The 22,978-nt window shown below is 41.8% G+C and overlaps 3 protein-coding genes across 4 annotated transcripts; 1 reads left to right on the top strand and 2 right to left on the bottom strand.

Annotated features, from left to right (window-relative positions):
• Positions 1-1,270: 1,270 nt before the first annotated feature.
• Positions 1,271-7,930, bottom strand: fkbp4 (FKBP prolyl isomerase 4). Its single transcript, XM_083974000.1, has 11 exons — positions 7,456-7,930; positions 6,666-6,810; positions 6,439-6,581; positions 6,233-6,353; positions 4,712-4,868; positions 4,269-4,359; positions 4,071-4,154; positions 3,801-3,986; positions 3,473-3,616; positions 2,588-2,683; positions 1,271-2,484 (listed from the first exon to the last, which is right to left on the bottom strand). Exons 1-11 carry the CDS (start codon positions 7,552-7,554, stop codon positions 2,383-2,385), a joined length of 1,368 nt encoding a protein of 455 aa, XP_083830126.1. The 5' UTR covers positions 7,555-7,930; the 3' UTR covers positions 1,271-2,382.
• An 848-nt stretch (positions 7,931-8,778) lies between these two features.
• On the top strand, positions 8,779-15,008 carry ddx11 (DEAD/H (Asp-Glu-Ala-Asp/His) box helicase 11; the record flags this gene model as incomplete). The annotated part of the gene is made up of 27 exons (XM_083972958.1): positions 8,779-8,907; positions 9,007-9,222; positions 9,329-9,415; positions 9,521-9,657; positions 9,755-9,812; positions 9,912-10,019; positions 10,293-10,380; positions 10,524-10,726; positions 10,853-10,927; positions 11,094-11,171; positions 11,267-11,313; positions 11,416-11,495; positions 11,581-11,622; positions 11,718-11,785; positions 11,878-11,916; positions 12,027-12,165; positions 12,464-12,598; positions 12,700-12,812; positions 12,898-12,970; positions 13,496-13,599; positions 13,682-13,831; positions 13,986-14,054; positions 14,166-14,266; positions 14,348-14,432; positions 14,528-14,603; positions 14,717-14,871; positions 14,976-15,008. The coding sequence occupies 27 exons, from the start codon at positions 8,779-8,781 to the stop codon at positions 15,006-15,008; spliced, it is 2,688 nt and encodes an 895-aa protein (XP_083829084.1).
• A 13-nt stretch (positions 15,009-15,021) lies between these two features.
• wash1 (WAS protein family homolog 1) lies at positions 15,022-22,792 on the bottom strand. 2 transcript variants are annotated; one of them, XM_083972956.1, is made up of 11 exons: positions 22,663-22,792; positions 21,670-21,810; positions 20,557-20,668; positions 20,267-20,413; positions 17,888-18,024; positions 17,667-17,802; positions 17,374-17,569; positions 16,934-17,107; positions 16,643-16,801; positions 16,067-16,138; positions 15,022-15,973 (listed from the first exon to the last, which is right to left on the bottom strand). In XM_083972956.1, the coding sequence occupies exons 1-11, from the start codon at positions 22,668-22,670 to the stop codon at positions 15,825-15,827; spliced, it is 1,431 nt and encodes a 476-aa protein (XP_083829082.1). In that variant the 5' UTR covers positions 22,671-22,792; the 3' UTR covers positions 15,022-15,824. The 2 variants fall into 2 exon arrangements, with proteins under 2 accessions (XP_083829082.1, XP_083829083.1); XM_083972957.1 differs by having other exon boundaries at positions 16,067-16,135.
• Between the last annotated feature and the right edge of the window lie 186 nt (positions 22,793-22,978).

The raw sequence follows: 22,978 nt of genomic DNA, 5'->3' as shown, positions 1-22,978 counted from the left end.
CTTCTCTTATTTTTTTTTTTACACCAGATTTTTGTTGTATTACAAAAAAACGAATCCTACATTTGCCTTACACACAATCTGGAGACAATATATTTCCTTTTGGTACAAATGAAAAAATATCCAATTGAGACAGCTGGTAGTGCACAATTTCATAGACATAGTCAATAACACAGTGCACAGCTTCATATACATATAGGCCTATGTAAAAAGAAAAAAAAACACACAGGCAGTGGCACTTATCAGCCAGTAGGTAGGTACCATCTCAGTAGTCAACAGTAGCCTACATCCAGTGAAATAAATGCAGTGTAGCATCAGCAGTAACTGCTGCCACAAGTGAATTAAAGTCAACATCCTGCAACATAATCTCTTTCTCTGTCAGCAGGTAGCCTATTAAAAGAAAACGATGTGACATGGGTCACTCTTTGGCCTCTTGTTGCTGTGGTTGTAACCATGGCAATGTCACCTGTGGCTGAGTGACATCTATCTACGTTTGGGGTGATAGTGGTGGAAATAGTTCCTCAGGTATATCCTATCCACTTCCAGCCCTGGCATGAGCATCCTGGAGCACAGAACAGAGGAGTCTGTTTATATTTCTATCTACCTGCAGGGTGGCAGCTCACTAAATCTAAGCCCAAAATCAATATGAAGTGAAATAACAGATCATACTTTAAATCAATAAAGAGGTCACAGATAAATACCAATCTTAGACTGGATGATGTATTCTGCTTATAATGTATGGTTTATATTGAAATCTCACAGCAGTTTGAAAAAGAGTGTCTTGCTCGAAACGTCACGATGCTATTAAATCCTTGTTGAAAGGGAGCTTCTATGGTGTGCAGATTTTTTTTTCATTTTTCTTATATTGAAATCTCTTAAAATAAAACAGAACTTTTCCTCCTTATTAATCAAGTCAAGAATTACTGGACAGACTTCAATTTAAATCTTTTAATGTTAGAGTCAGGAGGACAATCATAATCATGATTTAATGAAGGTTAATAATGAATGAATTTGTCATAATTACTGGAAAGATTTATTGTATTCTGATGAAATACAGAAAATATAAATGGGGGCAAAGATATCCGTAAATCATTAAACTGAGATTCATACAATATCTACAGAGGTTAGAGGTTTCAAATGATGAAAAGAAACTTAGGTCTAGGTCAACATCAGAATTGTGGGAGTCAAATGTAGAACAATGGAAAAGAGGTAGCTACTGTGTGGTGACAAAGAAATTGGACAAGAATTTCACACACCCCGATGTTGTAGCTATTGTTTATTATATGCTGTCAGGGCGGGACAAACAGTGACCCCTCCAACAAACACAGATACAGTCAACACATGACCCGCAGCCCTGTTTTAAATTATCCCCTTAATTCAGTTTCTGCTCTGCTATAGGTGGTGCTCACTAAAGTGAGCAGGGCTCACATCCTCCCCTATGTTACAGTCTTAACAGTCTGAATCTGATGAGCCGTATATGCACACGTTTATACATGTACTTTTTACAGTAAATTAAGACTAAGACTTAACTGCTTATACTTGAGTGTGACCAGGAGAAGCTATTTAAGGTCCTTTCTACTGTCGCCGCTTTAAAATGCGCATATTCCAGTTAAGTAATTCATTGTATTTATGATTTTGAGAACAATACAGAAAAAACAATCACAACACTGGGAAAATAGTACAAAGTCAAAAAGTCAAAGCAAAGGTGAACAGTCCTGTACCCTTGGGGCTCCACCTTTAGACTGTGTGAGGAGCCCGGACTCGAACAGCTTTTCCAGATAAACATCTTATTTTTCCATCTATCCACAGTGCTGCTACATACGTACTTTGGGACACAGGCACTCTAACATTCAGACACATCAAATTTATGCACACAACCATCACAACTCCAGGAATTGATCAGTAGGCCCATGAGGAGGGTTGGATGGATAGCAAAAAAGTGAGGAAGGGTAGAGGACGGAAGGTGGTACAAGGTGAATAGTCTAGCCCTTGACGGGTGAGGGTTTAATTTCTGCACATAACACTTGGGATGTACTTGTTTTCCCCCCCTACTAAACTCTGTGAAAACACATGCACAGTTCAAAGCAGTGGATTGAAAAGGGTTTTCGGGGGTGGGGTGGGTTGTGGCACTCAATTCTTTTATTAAAACCACGTCCCTCAGTGCCATCAGCTGGGGAAGCCCCCACCCACTCGGCTAGCTGCCACAGCAAAGAGCCCAGACACAAAGAAAGCCAGCAAAGACGTGCCCAGTCAGTGCTCTCGTTTGACACGCTCATTCTCACACACACACACACATTTCACGAACACGCACACACCTTGAACACAAACAGCTGAAGTTACAAAAGTCTGAAGTACAGATAAAACATAATGCTGTCACGTCTTCATCTATGCCTTTGCTTCGCTCGCAACTTCCTTTTCTCCGTTCTCGACCTCCATCTCTTCACTGCCGTTCTCCTTGCGATCGCCCTTTGCCTTCTCTGCTTCTTTCTGTTTGTGAGAAGAAAGAACGGATCAGTCTCTTCGACAGTCATCATCATAAACACGCTTATCCCGCCCTCTTGTGGCTGTTGCTGGAAAGTCAATCCATCACCTTTGAATCCCTCTCTGCAAACTTCTGGAACATGTTGGCGTAGATGCGTTTGTCCTTCTCGTGCTGCGCCTTGATATGTTTCTGACAAAGAAGCACCTGACGGAATATCAAAATGAAGAGGTCAGAGGACACCAAAGAGATACAATTATTCACAGTTCTATCAAATGTCTTTATTCAACAACCACTCTGATATCAGTTCAAGGATAATTAATATCATTTTCAACATGTGCTTTGAGAATGTACACACATTTCTCAGCCATCCAACTTCTTAACTACCAACAAGTGAATGAACAGATTATTTGCCAGTTGAACTCATGCCAAATATTATCATTGTTACCACCATTTTATTGTCATCTTGGACAGATGGAGTCTGTGAAATATTTTAAATTGAATCAAACCATTTCTGACACATGTAAATGCTCTGTGGCTCTTTGCCACAGATGATTTCTGGATTTCTTCAGAGATCCTGTCATCAAAGTCCTCCTCCCGTTATAATATGAAAGGGCCTCATGCCAAATATGACACACCTAGTAGTGTGTATTTTCATGTTGGTAACGGGTCACGTGCAGTGGTCTGGCTCAAATGCAACTGTATGTCTAGAACTTTTATATGCACTAATTATTTATTTTTGGTCCAGTATAATGAGCTTTAGTATATTTATTGTGGCTTTTATGACCACTTCAATCCTTTTCCATTTTGCAGTTGGCTTGCAATAAAATTGCAATATTACAACAGCCCTACATTTGAGTGAGAGTCATCACTAAGGAGGACATATACATTTATCCATGAATCCTTTTTGGATTGTAATGTATGTGACCATCATGATGAAAATAAGACCAAGGTTTAAATATATTGAATTAACATTAAAGACATGTGACTCCATACCTGACTCTTGGCGGCCTTGTTGGCAGGATACAGCTGAACGACGTGCTGAAAGTCATCTCTCGCCCTGTCGTACTCCTTCATACAAAAAAGGGCTTCTCCCCTTCGGAACAAAGCCTTCTCACTTGATGCATCCAAGTCCAGGGCCTATAATTATGAAGACAGTATTATTATAAAGTGTTCTCAGCACTAAACCATGTACCGGTATTTGACAAATCATTAGACTAAATAAAAATGAAAAAAACTTCTCCCAATGCAAACAAGTACTTTAATACTGAATGAAGGGTTGACAAACTGTTGCCAAGTGAAATGAACCATAGCTATCTGATACCTTATCACAATTTTCTAGGGTTTGGTTTGGCTCCTGTAGTTTAAGGAAGCACATGGCCAAGTTCAAATGTGCAGCCAGCCGCAAAGCTTTCGCTTTCTTCTCATCCTCCTCTGACAAACCGGATTCATGTTCCAGCCATGACACAATCTTTTTGTACTGAACCGACGCCTGCTTGTATTTTCCCTCCTGAAAGACATGAAAAGGAATAAATCTGTCAGTAGTCCTTAAATCACATCCTTTGCAAATGCAGAACTCCACTGTTCACCTTACCTTAAAATATTGTGTACCCTTCTCTTTGACGATACCGCTCTGTTCCAGCTTCTCTACTGTGTTCATCTCCCATGACTCCTTGGCCTAAAGAAAACAGACATTCAACACTTGTCAGAGAGGGAAAATGTTGTATTTAATTGCCCAACTCTAGAGGCCAAGTTGTGTTTGCGACGTAGCACCAAGGTGTGTTTACTGTACCTTCTCAAAAGCTATCAGCTTGATCTTGTATTGCAGTGTTGCTCCACCAGGAATGTTATACTTCGCATTTCCTGTATTCCCAAAGCCATATCTACCGGTCAAAGACAAGTCATTATTAGTTAGTGCAACAGTGGTATGAATTTTGCATTACCTGTTGCAGTTTAACTGAACAGTTATGCCGAGCACACGTTGTATAAAAGAAATACGTTTTTATCCACATCACATCTTACATCGTGTTGACTCTGTTGGATTATTATTTATAAAAACTGAGACCATGATGTGTACTGCACTGAAATGAACACCTTTTACTCCCAATGGGTGTTTAGTACATAAACAGATCAGCCTGACTAGCTGTACACATTCAAATTTTCTTCAAAATGACAGATATTAAAACAAATTTGACTATTTCAAGACGATACATAATTACATTAATGTGATCATACTTGGGTTTAATATGGAAGAGTGCCTCCTCTCCCTGCTCCATTGCCATGATGGCTTTCTCCACTCCAGCTGGCAAGCCAAGACCCTCTCCATCACCGATCTCAAATTTCAATTCTCTCTCATCAAACACACATTCCTCACAGGAAGCCTCCACAGTGACTGAAAGTTAAAAAAAAAATAGTGTGGGAATGCAGCAGTTACAGACATATTACACAACTTTTAAACTGTAACATATTTTTTCCCCCCTTAATTGATACTTGTAACTTAACCACGGAAGTTTTATTACAACTGTATGGTGTTAATAAAATCGTGCTAAGGTAATCCTACAATTTGACATCGGTGATGTTAACTTTAAAAGAAGAAGAAAAAAAGAACTTGTCATTGTTACGTCAGTCAATATTTGCATGAAAAAACTGCTTGACAGAGAAAACCCACTTTACCAGATGAGCAGGTGTCTGGTTATAATGTAATGCAATCCAGCATGGTTTAATGTTAATAATGAAAGTTTTAAATACAGCACAATAATATTTTTATGACATGCATGTGCACATGTTACGTATCAAACTCTTCACCAAAAGTAGAACTGAAAGGTGTGAATGTTTGTGAACAGCTGCTGCAGGCTGCCTTGATTAACATTGACTTCAGTATTTTCCATTGTGAGGAAAAAAGGAAGCTTAAAGTTCAGTCACAAACTTTTAGCAACATCTCAACCCCTCGCCTGCAAGTTTATGTTTAAGCACTAATTTCTGCCAACAGACATAAATTCAGGACTCAATCCTCACATACAACTCTGTCAAGTTTGTGTGCAGGCAAATCACTGTTTTGCCCATAACAGCAAAATAACTCGTGTTGGTGTTGGCATGTTGCTGCATGTATCACACAGATGGATGAAGAAAAATAAAACATTAACACAGGCAATCAGTTTGACGTTTGCAGTGAAAATAAATTCAACCACATCACTGTTTGTTGGGACGAGTGGGAAAAAGTAACACAATGTTGCAAAGTACATGATACAAGGTGTTACACCTGCATGTGCACTTGCATACAAATGACTGGCTAAAACTACCCTAAAACCAGAACCAATCTAAAAAAGTGTCACTGTGAACTTGATCTATCACAGATGCAGCTTCCTCCAACCATGAAGGATGAAATTAAAGATACTCACACATTTAAGGGAATTGTTTTGAGCAACAAAATGCAATTAAAGTTAGGTTAGTGATTGGAATAAACAAAAATCCCAAACAGTCAGTTAGTCAATAAGATGGGGCAGTAATAATGAAACATATTAAACAACTAACTCAATATAATATCGTGACATTCTTACACAGGGGATCAGTAAAGTGTCAATCACTGGAAAGTGCACAAGCCTAAAACTGTTCAACTATAAATAAACTTTGACTCTGCTTTCCAGAACTGGCAATACATCAAATGTACCAATCAGTGACCTTATGTGAAAAACCGTATACTATGTGGGTCATTGTCATTAATGTTAGCAAAGGGATTTCTGTGTCTGGATGTGTTACCTTCAACAGCAGCTCCTTCATTTGGCTTAGAGTATCCCTGGCCTTTAGTAATGATGCGACGGATGATTCCTCCATCCTCATCCTCAGTTATGTCCTCGCCTCTAAAATCAAACAGCTCCACCTATAAGTATACAGACATGTGAATTGATATCTCAATCATTTCACACTGATGGAATGGAAATAACCTCAAAACCAATGAGGGTTACCTCAAAAATAAGAGTGGCGTTGGGGGGTATCTTTGGTGGGCTGCCTGCAGATCCATAAGCGTACTCTGGCGTACAGATGAGCTGACACAACTCCCCCTGTTTCATTGTGGCCACCCCGATGTCCCAAGCCTTTATTACTTGACCTGAACACAAAAGAAACCGATTACAAATGCTGTCTGTGCAACAATGGCAGGTGAATGTTCATGTCTCTCTGATATGAAACCAACCTTTGCCCAACTCGAACGAAAATTTCTCCCCTCTGTCTCTGCTCGAGTCAAAGAGTGTACCATCCAGCAGTGTGCCAACATAATGTACAAACACTTTGTCGCCAGTCATAGGCGTCTCCGTCCCTGTGCCTTCCCTTTTCACCAACTGGAAAAAGGAAGATATGCAAAAAATGAACAATTATGCAATTCATTTTTAAGTAATACCTGCAACAGTGCCATATGTCTGTATCCTATAGTCTGGTGTTTCCCATCTAAGATATGAGGTTGAAAATGTGTATGTGAGTGCAAAAGCCTTTCTGTGGCTGTGTGGGCAAATCTATGATGGCTAAGGCTAGCTAATGCATAATGTCAACGAGAGTGCCCACAACTATATATATATAGACACACCAGTGTGTGTGTTCGTGTGTGCATATGCATGTGTATGTTAATATTAAATGCCACCGTCAGCATTAAAAGCATTTTGCATTTGTTCTTTCTCCGGAGCTCTGCAGCCTTATAGAAATGTTTAAAGGGTCCTTGCGCCTCTTTATACGTGTTGCTGGCAACATGGAGAGAAGTTAACCATGAAACCTCGGATGGGAAACACAATAGAAAGCGTTGCACTGTTGTCAACACTGAAGTTAGGTTCAAATTAGCTACTTTAACTGCAAGTGAGCAAAAAGACAGCATTGCTAACTGCAGCTAGCATTAGCTTAGCTGAATGAGTAATAACAGCGAGCTAAGTCATCACTAGGCTAGCTTGGGATTAACGTGCAGCAGCAACAACAATAAAAAAAACAGTGATACTTGCCTTGAAAACCCCCCCGTCCTTCTTTGGTGTGATGTCCTCTCCCTCCATCGGGATGGTGTGTTGTCCTTCACTCGTCTGCTCCTCTGCAGTCATAGTCATGAAGCAGTTTTACTCCTAACAACAACAGCAACAACGCTGATCTGCACCACAATCCAATGCTAGCACACGCTAGTGGGCAACAGCCGCGGAGGCTAAAGCTAAATGCTCAATGCTCCTGTAACCACGCCGAGTGCAGCAGCCGACGGTCGGACTCACGTCAACGCTGCTAACTGGCTCTACACCGCTGGTTAAACCTCTCGGCTAGCTTCACTTAGCCACTTTCTGAACGCTGTTGTGGATTTAAAAAAAACAATGCACGTTTGCCGGCGGCTTTGTTGTGTATGTTGCTGTGCACAAGTCACACTTCAGAGTACGAGATTTAGGGGGAAGCCTGCTACTCCAGTCCACGTTGCCTGCCTCGCACTCCGGGATCTGACAAGCGCTTCGAGAAGGGAAGAGAACTTTCCAGACAGTTAAGGAGGAACCAGGGCGCATGAACCCGCGGAGGTGTTCCTTCTCTCCCGGAAAGGCGGTGCGTGTAACCGGAGCAGAGCACATCGACAATTCACTGACACAATGAACTGTCAGAATGATAGTTTATATCGTAAATTACTTAGAAAATGGTGTTATAACAAAAATAGAGGACCAAATTATACTTAACCTTGCCTAACCCCGTCCACATGAGCACAACGGCACAGTAAAACAAACGCACCTCATCGTATCTCTCCGCCTATTGGTCAGATTCCCTGCCCACTACTGTCTGTTGGCGCGTTTGTTGAATGGCCCGGCGGGGAGTTGAAAACCATAATAACACGAAGTAAAATTGAGTTTTTTAGGGGGATATTTGTGGGTGAGTACATGTCAACGACTTCTGTTTAGATTATTAACAACAACAGCTAAAATAATTAAGGCAGTAAGGCGACTTGTTGTCTGTATGTTAGCTAGTTAGCCGTGAATTAGAGATAGTAATAGCAGCGTAAATGTTCCTGTTTCAAATGAGCCTCACAGCCTTTGGGATCAAATGATAGCAGCATGACATAACGTCATAAGCTGGGAAGCAACCTGGGAGTTTATCGCGAAGCAGTATATTTGAGTTATCGTAGTACAAAAATGAGGTAAAGTGAATGAGAAATCCCGTAGACAAAACAACACAATAATCAGGAGCCACGGTTTTCCAGTCTAAACACACTGTGGGACTCTGTTGGAGGAGTTGGGATGAACCCATTTGAACTGAATGGTTTGATGTGACCTTTTGTGTTATCTTTCAGGAGGTTCACAAAAAAAATGGAGAACGGCAGGGTCCAATTTCCATTTCCCTACCAGCCCTATAACATCCAGGAGCAGTTCATGCAGTCACTTTACAAAGCACTGGACCAGGGCAAAGTTGGCATCTTTGAAAGTCCAACTGGAACGGTGTGTATTTACATCAGCAGATCAGATCAGCACGAAACGTGTTAGAAATGTAGAAAATTACTTTATTATTTTGTGTACTGTATGTGTCTTCAATCCTAGGGCAAGTCTCTGAGTCTGATCTGTGGAGCTCTGAGCTGGCTCACAGACCACGAGGAGAAGAAGAGGCAGGAGGCAGCGGCTCTGCTTCAGGAAGGAGAAGCAGCTCTTTCCACATCTACTACACAGGCCTCCACCACCAGCTCCACAGCGGAGCCTGACTGGATCACTGATTTTGTTCAAAAAAAGACTGAACGTGATTTGGTGACAAAGTTGAAGGTAATGATGCCAGTGTGGGAATTTTGAGATTTTTATTTTATCTTAAAAAAACAAAAAAAACAATTTTATCTTGTGTGATGTGAATATTATTGTATTTGTGTCTCAGGAAGATGAATTGAAAAGAAAGAAACGGGAAGAGCGGTTAGAAATGATCCGAAACAACGTTCATCTAAAGTATGCATTGAAAAGAAAGGTAGGTGATCTCGCACTGTGGTCGTTTAAGCCCAAAATCACAATTACTGTAAATTGAATTTCTACAACTAAGTATATGAATTTATGTGTGTGTGTTACTCTTTAGAGCCATGAAGATGATGAAGCGTTCAAAATGCTCCAGCTCAGCAAAGAAGAACAAACGGAGATGCAAGGAGACCAAGAGGATGAGGAGCTTATTGTTGCAGAATATGAGAGTGACGATGAGTCAAAAAGCAGAAGCAGGTAAAGTCGGCCTTTAATCTGTGTTAAATACCACTGCACAGTGAGGAAATAAAATGAACAAACAACAACAGCAGGGTGTATTTGCTCACCTGCACAGATTCTGTGGGCCCGAAGACGATGAAGATGACGAGCTCATTGAAGAACACGTCACTAAGGTATGTGTAAGCAAATATGTCCTTTTGATATAAAATATAATTAATCTAATCTTCCCTCGTAGTTAGAAGTTCCCTCTGATTTATTCTGCGTGTTCACAGATTTACTACTGCAGTCGCACTCACTCCCAGCTGGCCCAGTTTGTCCATGAAGTTCAAAAGAGCCCCTTCAGCAAAGACATCAGTCTGGTCACACTGGGTTCACGGCAGGTATGTACACGCACACACTAGAAATAAAATTGTGAACACCTGTAGGCCATTTTTTTTAAGTATTTAGGAAAAAATACAAAAATGTGATCACATAGCTAGAGGTTTTAATTAGAAATGTTGAAATACATCCAGGATGCTGAAAATGGTATATTACATCTACATTTCTATCTATTCCACTCACTGAAACACACTTAGCACTGTCCTGTACTTTAGCACGTGTGGCAGTATTATCCAACATTATTTGCCCAGTAAACATAGAACTGTATTTTCCAGAATCTGTGTGTCAACGAGGAGGTGCGTCACCTGGGCAGCATCCAGCGCATCAACGACCGCTGTTTGGAGATGCAGAAAAACAAACATGGTGACCGAGAGCCTCTCCACACACCAGCTCCTTTAACTACTAATCTTAAAGAGCGACATTCTTTAAGAGCAACTTCAAAGTTTGAATCAAAAGAGATTCATCTGTACGTGATCATCATCTCTACTTATTCTTGACTTTTCCAGAGAAGCCGCATCATGAAGAGGGTGCGAAACGTAAGCGAGGCCCAGCAAAGACTGTGTGTCCCTACAATAAAGCTTCAGCGCTGCAGCAGATGAGAGATGAAGTTCTGGGAGCGGTCCATGACATAGAGCAGCTGCTGAAGCTGGGCAAAGAAACACACTCTTGTCCTTACTACGCCTCACGCCTCGCCATTCCCCCTGCACAGGTAAACCAGTGCTCTTTGTTCATCTGTCCATAATAATTAAATAAAGGCTAAATCAATTTAGAATATTTTCACGTTTTATTCCAAACAGACATGAGTTGCAGTATGGTCTGTTTTATGTTTGTGTAGTTGGTGGTGTTGCCCTATCAGATGGTGCTTCACGAAGCTACAAGAAAGGCAGCAGGGATCCAGCTGAAGGGACAGGTAGGATTACATTTTATTTTTTTTATATAATCGTCTGATTGTATAACCGACTCTACCTGATAATCCTGCCATACATTCATCAGCTTTAACAATTTGTAGTGGTTATTTGTCTGGTGTATTATTGGCAGCAGGAATGTTTTTTTAAAATATTGTTTTGTATGTACAGGTTGTGATCATAGACGAAGCTCACAATCTCAGTGACACACTCTCCTGTATACACAGTGCAGAGCTAAGTGGAGCACAGGTAAACCCATTCATTAACTTATGCTGTATACAAAGTTTTGGTCTAAATCATTCACATTTTAACTGTGATGTGCTGAACATCTGTACCCTCTGCAGCTTTGCCGTGCTCACTCCCAGCTCAACCAGTATGCTGACCGCTATAAGTGAGTATATGAGTATATACACACACACTCGCACACAGACTCACACAGGTCACTATCATGCTGCCATCTTGACACTTGATTTTATTGTGTCTGCAACATCAGGCGCAGGCTGAAGGCAAAGAACCTGATGTACATCAAACAGATCCTGTTTGTGATTGAAGGGCTTGTGCGGGCGCTGGGAGGTGAGTTGATTATTGATCACTGCCAATCTGCAAACATGGGTATAAGGGGATGTTGCTGATCTTGTTTGAAATGTTACTCCTGCAGGTAAGGTCGGGCAGAATCCACAGAGCCAGACTACACAAACAGGTCAGTGGATAGTAAAGACATGTCATGAACACATCTGAAAACACAGGAACTCATCATTCATTCATTCATTTGGGTCGTGTTTATTTTTCTTCCAGGAACAGAAATGCTGACAATTAACAACTTCCTCTTCAAGGCTCAGATCGACAATATCAACTTGTTTAAGGTAGACAACAGTGTTACGATGCTGTTAAAAAAAAAAAAATCACAGTTAGATCTACAAACTCTCTGAGCCTTTCAATGTCTTTCTCACTTCAGTTACAGAAATACTTTGAGAAGAGCATGATCAGCAGAAAAGTAAGTGTTAAATATAATCAGTATGTATTTATTGATTTATGTCGGGTATAGATTCTGTGCAGCTCTGAAGTAGAGCTACTGTAAAATGAAATGTGTCCTCATCTCTGCAGCTGGGCGGCTTTGTGGAGAAGTACGCGGGTTCAGGCGTGACCGTGCACCCACAGAGCAACTCCAACAAAGAGAACCGACGCACAGAGGGCTTAAACCGCTACCTGCAAACGCTGCAGACCAACCAGAGCGCTGCGCCAGGTCAGCACCCACGTTGTGTTCACGCCACCCTTATATTTAAAAAGCAGATTTTAAACACAGACCCAATAAAGGGAGGAACTTAAATATGCTTGATTTGCTGACGAAACTGTCTTGTTAGATTAGCTGAAAGCATATTTTCCAGTTTATTGTTTTTCCTTTCACATTCTGCCATGTTTCACACTGGCATTTATTTAGCAAACTGACAGTGAACAATCTGGCATCTCTGTGGGTATGGCGGTGGTGATTGGTTTTCATTGCTCATTGCACTAAATCAATTTTCCTGCTCCCCTGTGTGCAGTTTCTTCATCAGACCAGCAGGGGTCTGTAGAGGCAGACAAAGTGATGTCTGCGTCTCCCATGATGCAGGTGGAGGCCTTCTTCATGGCTCTCACCAACAGCAACACTGATGGCAGAGTGGTGGTGCACACACAAGGTACCGTTTTTCTCACGCATAATAAAGGAAAATACTTTAAGAAAATGTATTTTGTGAAGTCCAAATTCTCAATTTTTTCTATTTTATTTTTTTATGTCCAGGTACTTTGTCAGACGGTAGCGTCAAGTTTCTGTTGTTGAATCCGGCCGTCCACTTTGCCCAGGTGCTAAAGGAATGCAGAGCTGTCATCATTGCAGGAGGAACCATGCAGCCCGTGAGTTACTTTAACAGCCAGCGAGACACCACAAGACTGTTGCTGCTGTGTACGTTTTGATTATTCTCCAAACTGTTAAATGTAGGTTTCAGACTTCAAACAAGAGCTGCTGTTTTCAGCTGGAGTGGGAGAGGAGCGCATTGCTGAGTTTTCCTGTGGTGAGTGACCCATTTCATTACACCACAGACTCACTCTTTTCATGCTTTTATGAATTCACTCTCTTGTGCTGATGTGTTTATCAGCATTTCTGTTTGTGGGAATGTTTGATAAATGATGGCATGCTTTACAAAACGTCCAGTAATAGCCAATTTTTTTTTTGCATGAATATTTTCAGACAAGGAAATCAGGGTAATTTGTTCAAATGTTGTTCAGCATTTACATTATGTGTTTAAGTGTTAGCATGTGCTGGCAGGACTGTATTGTCTATGGAGTAGTGTAGTGCTGAATGCATTTATTTGATCATGTAAAATGATAGTAACTATCTTGGTTATTTATATGTTTGTTATTTTAAACACTTAACACTTTATGCAGATATTTTATCTTGCATCCAACTGCTCTCAACAAGTCATAAAAAGAGTATTTTATAATATGCAGCATAACAACCTTTACAGACAGTGAGAAGCGCTTGGATGGTTGCATACCAGTAGTCAATAAATTGACTTAACTGCTTTTTTTGCCTGCAGGTCATGTGATTCCTCCTGGGAACATCCTCCCTCTCGTCTTGTGCAGCGGTCCATCCGGCCAGGAACTGGATTTTACTTTCCAGAACAGAGGCTCTCCACGCATGGTACCAGACACTCATGAACACTAAATTTGTGTTCTCATGTCCTTGACTGCACAGCTACAAATTTGTACCTGCTTCTTGACAGATGGACGAGACGGGGCGTATCCTCTCCAACATTTGCAACGTGGTGCCAGGAGGAGTTGTGTGTTTCTTCCCCTCGTACGAGTACTCGAGGCGGATCATTTCTCACTGGGAGGCCAGTGGCGCTCTGACTCGTCTCGCCAGCAAGAAGAAGGTGATTGAGGCCCCTGAACCTCCAAACCGTTATACCCAGGACAGCCATTTCATCATCATGTCTTAAACTTAGGGTAGTGTTATAGAAACAAACCTTTAAAATGAAAATAAAACTTTATCACAAGTCTCAAAGCCTGTCACAAACTCCTCCTCAGATCTTCCAGGAGCCAAAGAAGGCCAACCAGGTAGAGCAGGTGCTGGGCGACTTCACCCGTTGTATCCAGGTAAAAACTGTCAGGGCTGAAACACCAGGCCTCATAACTTTACATTAATAATGTGATTACTGGGAGTGATTGCCTTTAGCCAACATTATTCATCCCTTCACCTTTTCTCAGAGGAGTGCCCTGGATAGCAGTGGAATCACGGGGGCTTTACTGTTCTCCGTAGTCGGAGGAAAGATGAGCGAGGGCATCAATTTCTCCGATGATCTGGGCAGGTGTGTATGATTCATGAGCTCTAGCACAAGTAGCACTTGTAAAAGTGTAGAAAGTGTGTTTATAAAGTGTGTTTGTATCAGGTGTGTGGTGATGGTGGGAATGCCGTATCCCAACATCAAATCCCCAGAGCTGCAGGAAAAGATGGCCTACCTGGACAAACACCTGGTGAGAATCTCTCAGTCTCACTATGTCCATCATGTCCAACAATCAGTCATTGACGGACTGGGATGTAGTTCTCATTGTCAAGTGTTTGTTTTTAGTCTCACAGTGGAGGGAAGAGCCCTGGCCAAGCACTGATAGAAAATCTCTGCATGAAGGCCGTCAATCAGTCCATAGGTAAGGTTGCAATTTTCATCACAGTAGATGGGTATGATAGAAAAGATACTTGTTTATTACTTTTGTAAGACAATGACTGGTTTTGATGAGTACATGACTTCTTCTGGCCAAAGGAAGAGCTATCCGTCACCGCGGTGACTATTCATCCATCGTGCTATGCGACAAGCGTTACTCCAGACCTGCCACGCTCTCTAAACTTCCCACATGGATCAAAGATCGCACCAGCGCACACACAACTTTTGGCCCTGCTTTTGCGGCCATGCGGAAGGTAAGGATCAAATTCAAACGACTGTGTCAGCATATTAAAACTAGAACTTTTGACTTATCCATACTCTGGCCTGCTTTGTTTTTACATACGAAAAATGTTTTTAGTTCTTTCAGGAAAAAAAGCAGAAGCAGGTGTAGCTTGGCTCCTCAACTGTACAACCTAAAGACTGGGACAAGAACTGGGTGAGGACGGAGGAACTTCAGGGAAATCCAGTGCAACAGCAGCCACAATTTAAAAAGAAGATGATTGAAGGGCCTCTGTGATGGATCCCATATGACACTGTTGCTGCAGCTATTTTGTGTTTACACTGTTTAACACTTGTTCAACAGTAGTGAGGCTCTAGCTCAGGAGTCGATCATGGAGGCAGTTTTTCTATTTTCAGTGCTTCATACTTCCTAAATTTTACACTTGACCTTTAAGCTGTTGTCTGTATCTTGTTCTGTTTTGTTCTGGTAACAAGTACTTGAATGTACCCTGCAGACCATGGCTAAATGGACATTTATCAGTTTGACTCAGTGCAGACCTTGGCCTCCAAGCATGGTGTAGAAGAGAATACCTCCTCAACAATTCTTCAGTTCACTATGTTGAAATTAATTACTGGAGTACAGCACATGTGTATGCTTCTATGTATATGACTGACTCAGCTTTGAAGAAGGTTTTAAAGAGGAATCAATTTTTACTACTATGTAATGCAAAAATTACTTTTATTTAATGGAAATATGTTAATGAAATGGTTTTGTGGAATTAACATTTGCTTGTTTAATGTCATGAAAATGTTTTACAATGAATGTGGCATCAATAAAGTGTTAGATCATCAATCATTTGAGTTTCAGTAACATTTTGTTCAGCTACTTAGACAAATCAATGCACTTATTATCACTAGCATTGTGAAGAAAACTGAAGATAACTGCCCATTTTTAAATCAGTGCTTCGAGTGTTCATTGTCCACTGTGCTACGCCTCCCAGTCGTCGTCGTCTGTTGTCGCTGTCGCATGTGGGGCAGGAAGCGGTGGGATGACATCCGACATCCTGGCAAATGCGCCTCCGGTACCAGCTGGAGTGTCACCTGACTCCCCACCTGCTGGACCTTTACCAGATATGCCTGAAGAGAGGACAGAACACGTTGCTCACTGAATACAAAGCAATCACTAAAATTAGTATTCTCCATGTGACTTAATGTAAGAGAGATCCACACCTTTCCTTCGCATGGAGAGTTTATTGAACAGATCAGACATAAAGTCTCCACCACTAGATGTCGCTCCCACTGCTGCAAAAGACAAAAACAGGCAGTTACTAAACAATTCTGCACTTTATTTTTTTTTTAGGTTTAACCATTTCACTTATTTTACAGTGCTGGTTGTAACTGTGGATCTTTATCTAGTCAGTCAATACAAGAAGCAGCTCTGTTGAAAGAGGTCATGTTAGGTCATGACCTGGGTAGTCAACCAAAAATGAAGGTAAAGCTATGCTGCCCAATATTAAGAATATAACTGGAGTCAAATGTGTCTTTTAATGAGCTTAGTGTTTATGTAATGAAAGTCATGAAGCTTTAAGGGCTGTAACGATAACCGTGAGATGGGTACACAAAATGCTCACATCCTGACTTGCAGTGTGACACACCATCAACCTAATGGCTGAATGCTAACTAGGGAATGGTCACATGCTGCTTTGATTGCATGACTTTTTCATCATTGTTAAAGCTGCATCGTGTAGCAGTGAATAAAACATGCGCAGACCCTCTTCCCCCCACTCAAGAAAAGCAGTCTGACACCTTGCTCTTGCTCCTTCTGCTTCTTCTTCTCCATCTTGCGCTCTTTCATGTTGCGTAACTTGGCTTTGCCGATGCCTCCGGCGTTGCGGATGGACTCCAGCAGACTGGCACGGCCGTCTGACGGCTGGACCACCTCGCTGGGAGCACCAGACACAGGACCTGCAGTCAGACGAGGACAAAGACAGAGGCAGTGTAATTTGGGTTTGCGCCCCGGTGATGTCAATTAGGCCGATTTAATTTAAGAGAGTGAATAGGGGTACACGATTTCTAAATTGGGTGCGTGTGACGAACCTGAACTTTGGGCTCGAGAGACTTTTGCGGGGATGTCAGCAGGCGGAGGTGGAGGAGGGGGGGGAGGAGGGGGAGCTCCTGCAGGAACAACAGAGGCCAGGGCAGGCTCGGGAGGCGGGGGAGGCGGCGGGGGAGGCGGTGGTGGAGGAGGAGCGTTTGGCTGGAGTTGAGATCCTGAGACAAAGACGACAAGTCTGTATCAGCTTCCAAATGCACTGTCAACCAGAAATACAATTGCACAGTGAAAACATCAAGTACAAAGTTGAGTTTATTTATAGACTACCTTTGTAAATCAAATGCTTCACAATAAAAGACAAAGGCGAGGAATTAAATTAAAAACACTGTAAAAGCGATAGATAATAGGAGATAAAATAAAGACCAAAATAAACAAAACTAACCGAGGCTGGAGTCGGCTTTTGAAGGTGTGTATGTGTACCTACCTGGTGCACTGCTCTCTTCAGAGAAGGAAGGCAGCTCTGGGATACTGTGTGTGGGTCCTGATGGGGCAAAGCCAGGGCCAAGGTCTGCGCTGTAGGACAGGTCATCTGCTATCCCTGGCAGGTCAGGCAAGTAGGACGGCACATCTATCTCAGGCACTTCGCCCAGGTCGGGCACATAGAAATAACTCTCTGCTGTCTGTTGGTCAGAAAAGAGCATTCATCTTTAAGACATGAATCATATTTGCTTTACATATATAGATATATGTGCAAAGTTTCTATGCCGTTACAGATACCTGTCGTTCCAGTTGTTCTCTCTTCGTGATGGACAACGGAGCATCAAACGGTTTCTCTTCTTTTTCTGTTTCTAGTGTTGTGTGCGTTTTAGTCACCGCTCCCGCCAGAGGATCAAGGAACACATACTTCTTATATCTTTAAAAAACACACAAATCCAAGATATGAAAAAGAGATTTAAATGCAACGATGTTACGATCAATATTTGTTGTTGTTCACTCACAGATTCTCTGTGGTATTAAAGAGCAGCAGGGAGCTGACAGATGATATGTTGCGCGGCAGACTTCCCAACCCCTCCTCTGTCTCGTCCTCAGACCTCTTCTTGTTGCCGACGCACACTGGGAAATACATTAACTTCTCCTGAAAGAGAAGCAGAGAGACACGGAGTGAGAGGGAGATCTGTAAAATGTCAGCTAGATCTTGAACAACGTAAATCAGAAATGCCACCGACTGAAGTTCTCCGGCACACTGATGCATGTGTGCACAAACTTATGGTGTCTGGGACTTTGCTTCTGGGGAATATTGAATAATGCATTTTCTGCACCAGAGAAAATTGCCAGCATTGTTTTTTATTTCAACCTCCCTCTCTTACAAATACACATACGTACACACCTTCACACACACAAAAGAAAACTACACACTTGCAAGACCAAGCACATGCAGCAGAAAAACATGCTGGTTTTCATAGTTTCCTAAGATGGTGAAGGAAAAACTGTGGTGTTCACAATGAATAATTCAGGAGCTTGTGCTGAACGGAGCATGCACGCATACACTCGTCCACTAACACACATAAAAAATAAAATACACTGTGAAACTGACACTTTATTTTCCCTGTCCAGTGTCATACACGCAGCGTCTCTCTTTCTATATTGTGCATTTACAGAATGTGACTATCTCATCTGTGAACTGAAGGACTGTGTAACCAATCCTGCATCTCAGGACCTGACTGCAAAGGGAAAGGACATGTCTACTCTGGGTTTCAAAAAACCCTGTCTATGTTGTTTTCACTTCACACTTTCACTTTTTTTACCTCCTGATTGAGCATCAAAAAACTGACAAGCAAATACAAAACTGAGCTGACGTGCTCTGTTTTCAATATCTTTTAAACCTGTAAAACAAACTACCGTGCCCTGATGAATATTCAATGTGGATGGGGGGGGGGCAAGAAAATTTCAGTGTAGATGCCCTGGAGTAATGTAACATTTGATTAGGTGGCTGCCGATTGCGATTCAGTTGCGATTCAGGAGTGTGAAAAATCAAAAGTGACGCGGATGAAAGCCGATCAGAGCTAGTGGAGTGATAGATGGCCTGTAAACATGCTAATCAGGGGGAAACAGCTGTTCATTTAGAGAATGAAAAAAAATGAACAACAGTAAACAGTGCAAATCCACAACACAAATATGTGATAGTAGATCAGAAGAGCCTGGCCTGCTGCTAGTTATCAAGGCATGTGATATAAACCCATCCACCTGGCTCTTGAAGCAGGGCAAAATGAGCACTGCAAAGCAGAAAAAGAACATCCTCACCCTTGTTTGACCCTGACGTCAATGCACATTAATTCATTCTCCTCCTACTAAGGGTAATATTTGGCTGAAAAACAGAGAGCCATCCATGCATTTTCTACAGCCCATCTACGTTTGGGTCATGTTAGGCCAAGTAATGTACAACAGATGTCTTCCACTGCCTCATCATCCACTCCTTCCTGCAGCATCCTGAGGTGGTTCCAGGTCAGACAGTGAATATAAAACCTCCTCAGTGAAGCATCCTGAAAACATCTGATACTCCCCATCACTTCAACAGGCTCCCTCCCTCATTCAACCCGCACCCTGAGGGTGAGCCCTGGCACCCTGACAGGAGGCAATTTCATCCTTTCAGTCACAACTCAGAGATCAGGATCACAGGTTAAGGTTTGGACACAGACTGAGTGCTTCGCCTTAAGGCTCCTCAGCTAATGATATACGACGCCTGCATCATCGCGGATGTCACAGCAAAAATGGAAGCCGGGGACTGTAGCTGTGCAGTGACAGATGAGGGTTGTGGTTCTTATTCATGAAAAAGAGCTGGAGAATAGATTCCAGTGACCAAGGCACTGCACTGCTCGGCCTCTCGAGGGGGCTGGGGGTGGGGGGCTCATCCGCCAAGGTGCTGGAAAGAAGACCTTGCATTCTGTAGGAGCAAGGTGGGCAGTGAGCCCCCCCACACCACCACTCTTGCATTAATACTGCTGGGGTCATGGGAGCTTGCCTCCACAGACTGCATGAATATCAAGAGTTGCAAGTTTAGCTTTAAGCCCTCCTGTCCTCATCTGACCACAGAGAGAGCTCTGCCTACATTTTCAGCCTTAATATAAAAGCAATATAAATGGAAATAAATCACGGCTCTATTTATCCCCGTTTTCTATTCACAGTTTTAGCAGTGTTGCCTGTATAAAGAGGCCTGAATACCAACATGCTGGCAAATACTGTCAACACATTCTAAAGTTACAGCATTATGGTTTGTGGGCTTCAAAACAATAGTGCAATTTGGGAAACTGTACCTCTTTAAGATGCAGGTCACCAGTCCAAATCCATGCATAACCAGCATTTTAATGTATTTATCTCACCTGCAAGGCTTTCTCATCAAAAGGTCGAAGTTTGTTCTGTATCCTGTGTCGAGGGCGGGTCTGCGAGGACGGGTCTGAAGCTCCAGTAAAAATAGATGAGTAGTCCTGAAGTCGATCTGGGGCTGGGTACTTGGCACTGGAGAAAACCTGTGCACACAAATGCAGACAAAGGCTGACCGACAAACAAAGCTCTATTTTTTTTGTACAATCTTGTCGCTGTATATTGTCTATATTGTGTATCAAAGATAAAATATGCAAATCGGCCTTTCAAAGTGGAGGTAGCGTGTTACCTTGGTGGCCTTCTTACTGCCTTTGATCTTGTCGACACGGGCCTGAGCTAGTCTGATCCGGTCAGTGACGCTCTGCAGCTGGTGGCGGTTCTTCTCTACACTCTCAGACACCCTGGAAGCAACACACACACCACAATATGGACACACAAGTCACGCAGAAGAGTGTGCGACTTCAGAAACCCCATTCCATTTATCCATCTTTATATACACTCGGCAGGGAGCTTCATCCCACAAATGACTTAATAAGGTAACTGCAGGTTTCTTCCATTTAAAAAAGACAATGTTAAAATACTTCACCGCTGTGGTAGTGGTGACACAATCGACCATCTCATTACAAACACATAATGTTTCAAAGAAGTTATACTGTCTAAACAAATCACTTCCTCCAATTTCTTCAGTTTTCAGAACAGAGGGGATCTCATGTGCAGTCCATTACATATAACAGATTTTTTTCTATCCATGATGTAATGTAAGTTACCAGCACACTGATGGTTGAGCCATTTGTAGATTGTTAAAACCCTTTTTAACCAACAGCCCTGTCAATTGCTAATTATTTGTATTTCTGACTTGTAAAAAACAGAAAATAACCTGACTATAATAAAAGATAATTTACCAAAGGACTGGTAATCCTCCAACCCACTGAGGCCATGAACTTGATATGTATTATAGAAAATGGATGGATGAAAAAAAAATCTTACAATAGTTGTATCTCTACTATTAAATTATAATTTTTGATTAATTATTTATACAATGAAATACATAATGTCATATATTGCTCCAATTTGCACAGTCAAATTTTTATTTCTTTCCGTTTCATACATTGTACCAGTACCTGCAGTACCTTATTAAATTTCTAACCCAAAATGGCAAGAAATAAAAGCACATATTATAAACTGTGATATGTTACCAGTGAATAGATTTCTAGTATGCCACAATAACACAATTACGTTTTCTTCTCTGCTCACAAACCTAGCATTTGTAATGCATTCTACATACCATGTTTTGTACAACAACATAATACATGCAGTATGTCCTATCAAAAATCAAAGAAGTAGTAGTAATAGTAGTAGTACATGAGTAGAAAAGCTGCGTGTGCGTGTGACGTGGGTTTACCGTCTGAAAATATCAGTAGAAATGTTCTCCAGGTAGAATAATGCATCTGCTATCTGATGAACAGCCTCCTCTCTCCTCAGGTCTGGTTGGATGAGAGGCACAGAGTACACCTGACCCTCCTGGACCTGCTTCTGGCTCATCCTGCCAAACACCAACACAGAGACAAAACATCAACATCAACTTCACGCACCAGACTGTGTGTCACAAAGTTAAAGCTTGATTCTTGAGCATGGGAGATTATTCACATCACTGGGGCTGACTGAGTATGTATAACAACTTTCAATTTAATTAATAAACCAAACTCTTATTGGTCAGTAATGTACAAAACCTCACGTTTCTTTCTTTCTAAATGCTTCTTGTTTGATCCAATGACAAGTGTTGTGAGGGATATATGGATGGGCCCCTGTGCACAGCTACATGAAAGGCCCTTGACCTCACATAGATAGACATGAGGAAGACCCCATGACTAAAAGAAAAGTCATTTGTATCTTGAGTGAAGTTCTGTAGTGATGGTGTAGGACTGTGTGGCCATTTTTATATCGTATTGTAATCACATGCGTCATGTATACTGTCTCTCTGGTGTTGATTCATCTCCTTGCAGTTGTTCTCTCTCTGTAGTCTTATAGTCTTTGTGAGGTGATTCTTGGTGGGGTCCCCTGGGGCCCTGTTTATTAGTTACTAACCCATGTTTAAATTAAAAACAATACTGCTTTCACACACATTTCGTGACCTCTCATGTGACTCTCACGTGACCGCGCGGATAAAACGGATATTTATCGCTTTTCGATGTGCAATATTGCTGTGTTTGCTGATATTGGCGGTTTATTAATAACTAACACTCACTGTTAGCGAAGAAATTAAGGATCTTTATTACGTTGCAGTGTTAAACTAACTCTGGTGGTAAAGTAAGGGGGAAAAAACACACACCCACTCACACCGGCTTTATGACAGGTTACACCGCGACACACACTGACTTTAAGACAACAGACTTACCTGACCATGAGTCCTGTTTACTGGTTAACACTTCCTAAAAAGATATAAGACCAAACGCACCGGGGTGTCGATGCTACAGACCCCGCTACTTGTTTAGCAAAACAACGGCTCCGACTTCCGCATCCCCGGGACACGTGACCACGTGCTGCGTTCGCGTGATTTCGGATATTTCTGCTTTCCGACTTGAACGCACGTGGATGACGAGTGAACAGAAGTTAGCTAGGCTATATAGCCAACGTTAGAAGTATAAATACAATAGGCCTACAAAATCAATATGTCTTCGTGAAAGTAAGTTACAACGCTTTTTCTGATTTAT

This window comes from Trachurus trachurus (assembly GCF_905171665.1).
Source record: "Trachurus trachurus genome assembly, chromosome: 6".
Classification (NCBI taxonomy): domain Eukaryota; kingdom Metazoa; phylum Chordata; class Actinopteri; order Carangiformes; family Carangidae; genus Trachurus; species Trachurus trachurus.
This window is presented reverse-complemented; position numbering and strand designations above follow the sequence as displayed.

Excerpts from the sequence above, each read along its gene's own strand:
- fkbp4 (XM_083974000.1), bottom strand. The coding sequence starts at position 7,554 with ATGACTATGACTGCAGAGGAGCAGACGAGTGAAGGACAACACACCATC. Across the intron at positions 6,582-6,665 it reads TTCGTTCGAGTTGGGCAAAG|GTCAAGTAATAAAGGCTTGG; the intron begins GTTGGTTTCATA and ends TTTTGTGTTCAG. Across the intron at positions 3,617-3,800 it reads CCCTAGAAAATTGTGATAAG|GCCCTGGACTTGGATGCATC; the intron begins GTATCAGATAGC and ends TCATAATTATAG.
- wash1 (XM_083972956.1), bottom strand. Across the intron at positions 18,025-20,266 it reads TTGATGAGAAAGCCTTGCAG|GAGAAGTTAATGTATTTCCC; the intron begins GTGAGATAAATA and ends CTTCTCTTTCAG. Across the intron at positions 16,139-16,642 it reads GCAGAAGGAGCAAGAGCAAG|CAGTGGGAGCGACATCTAGT; the intron begins GTGTCAGACTGC and ends TGTCTTTTGCAG.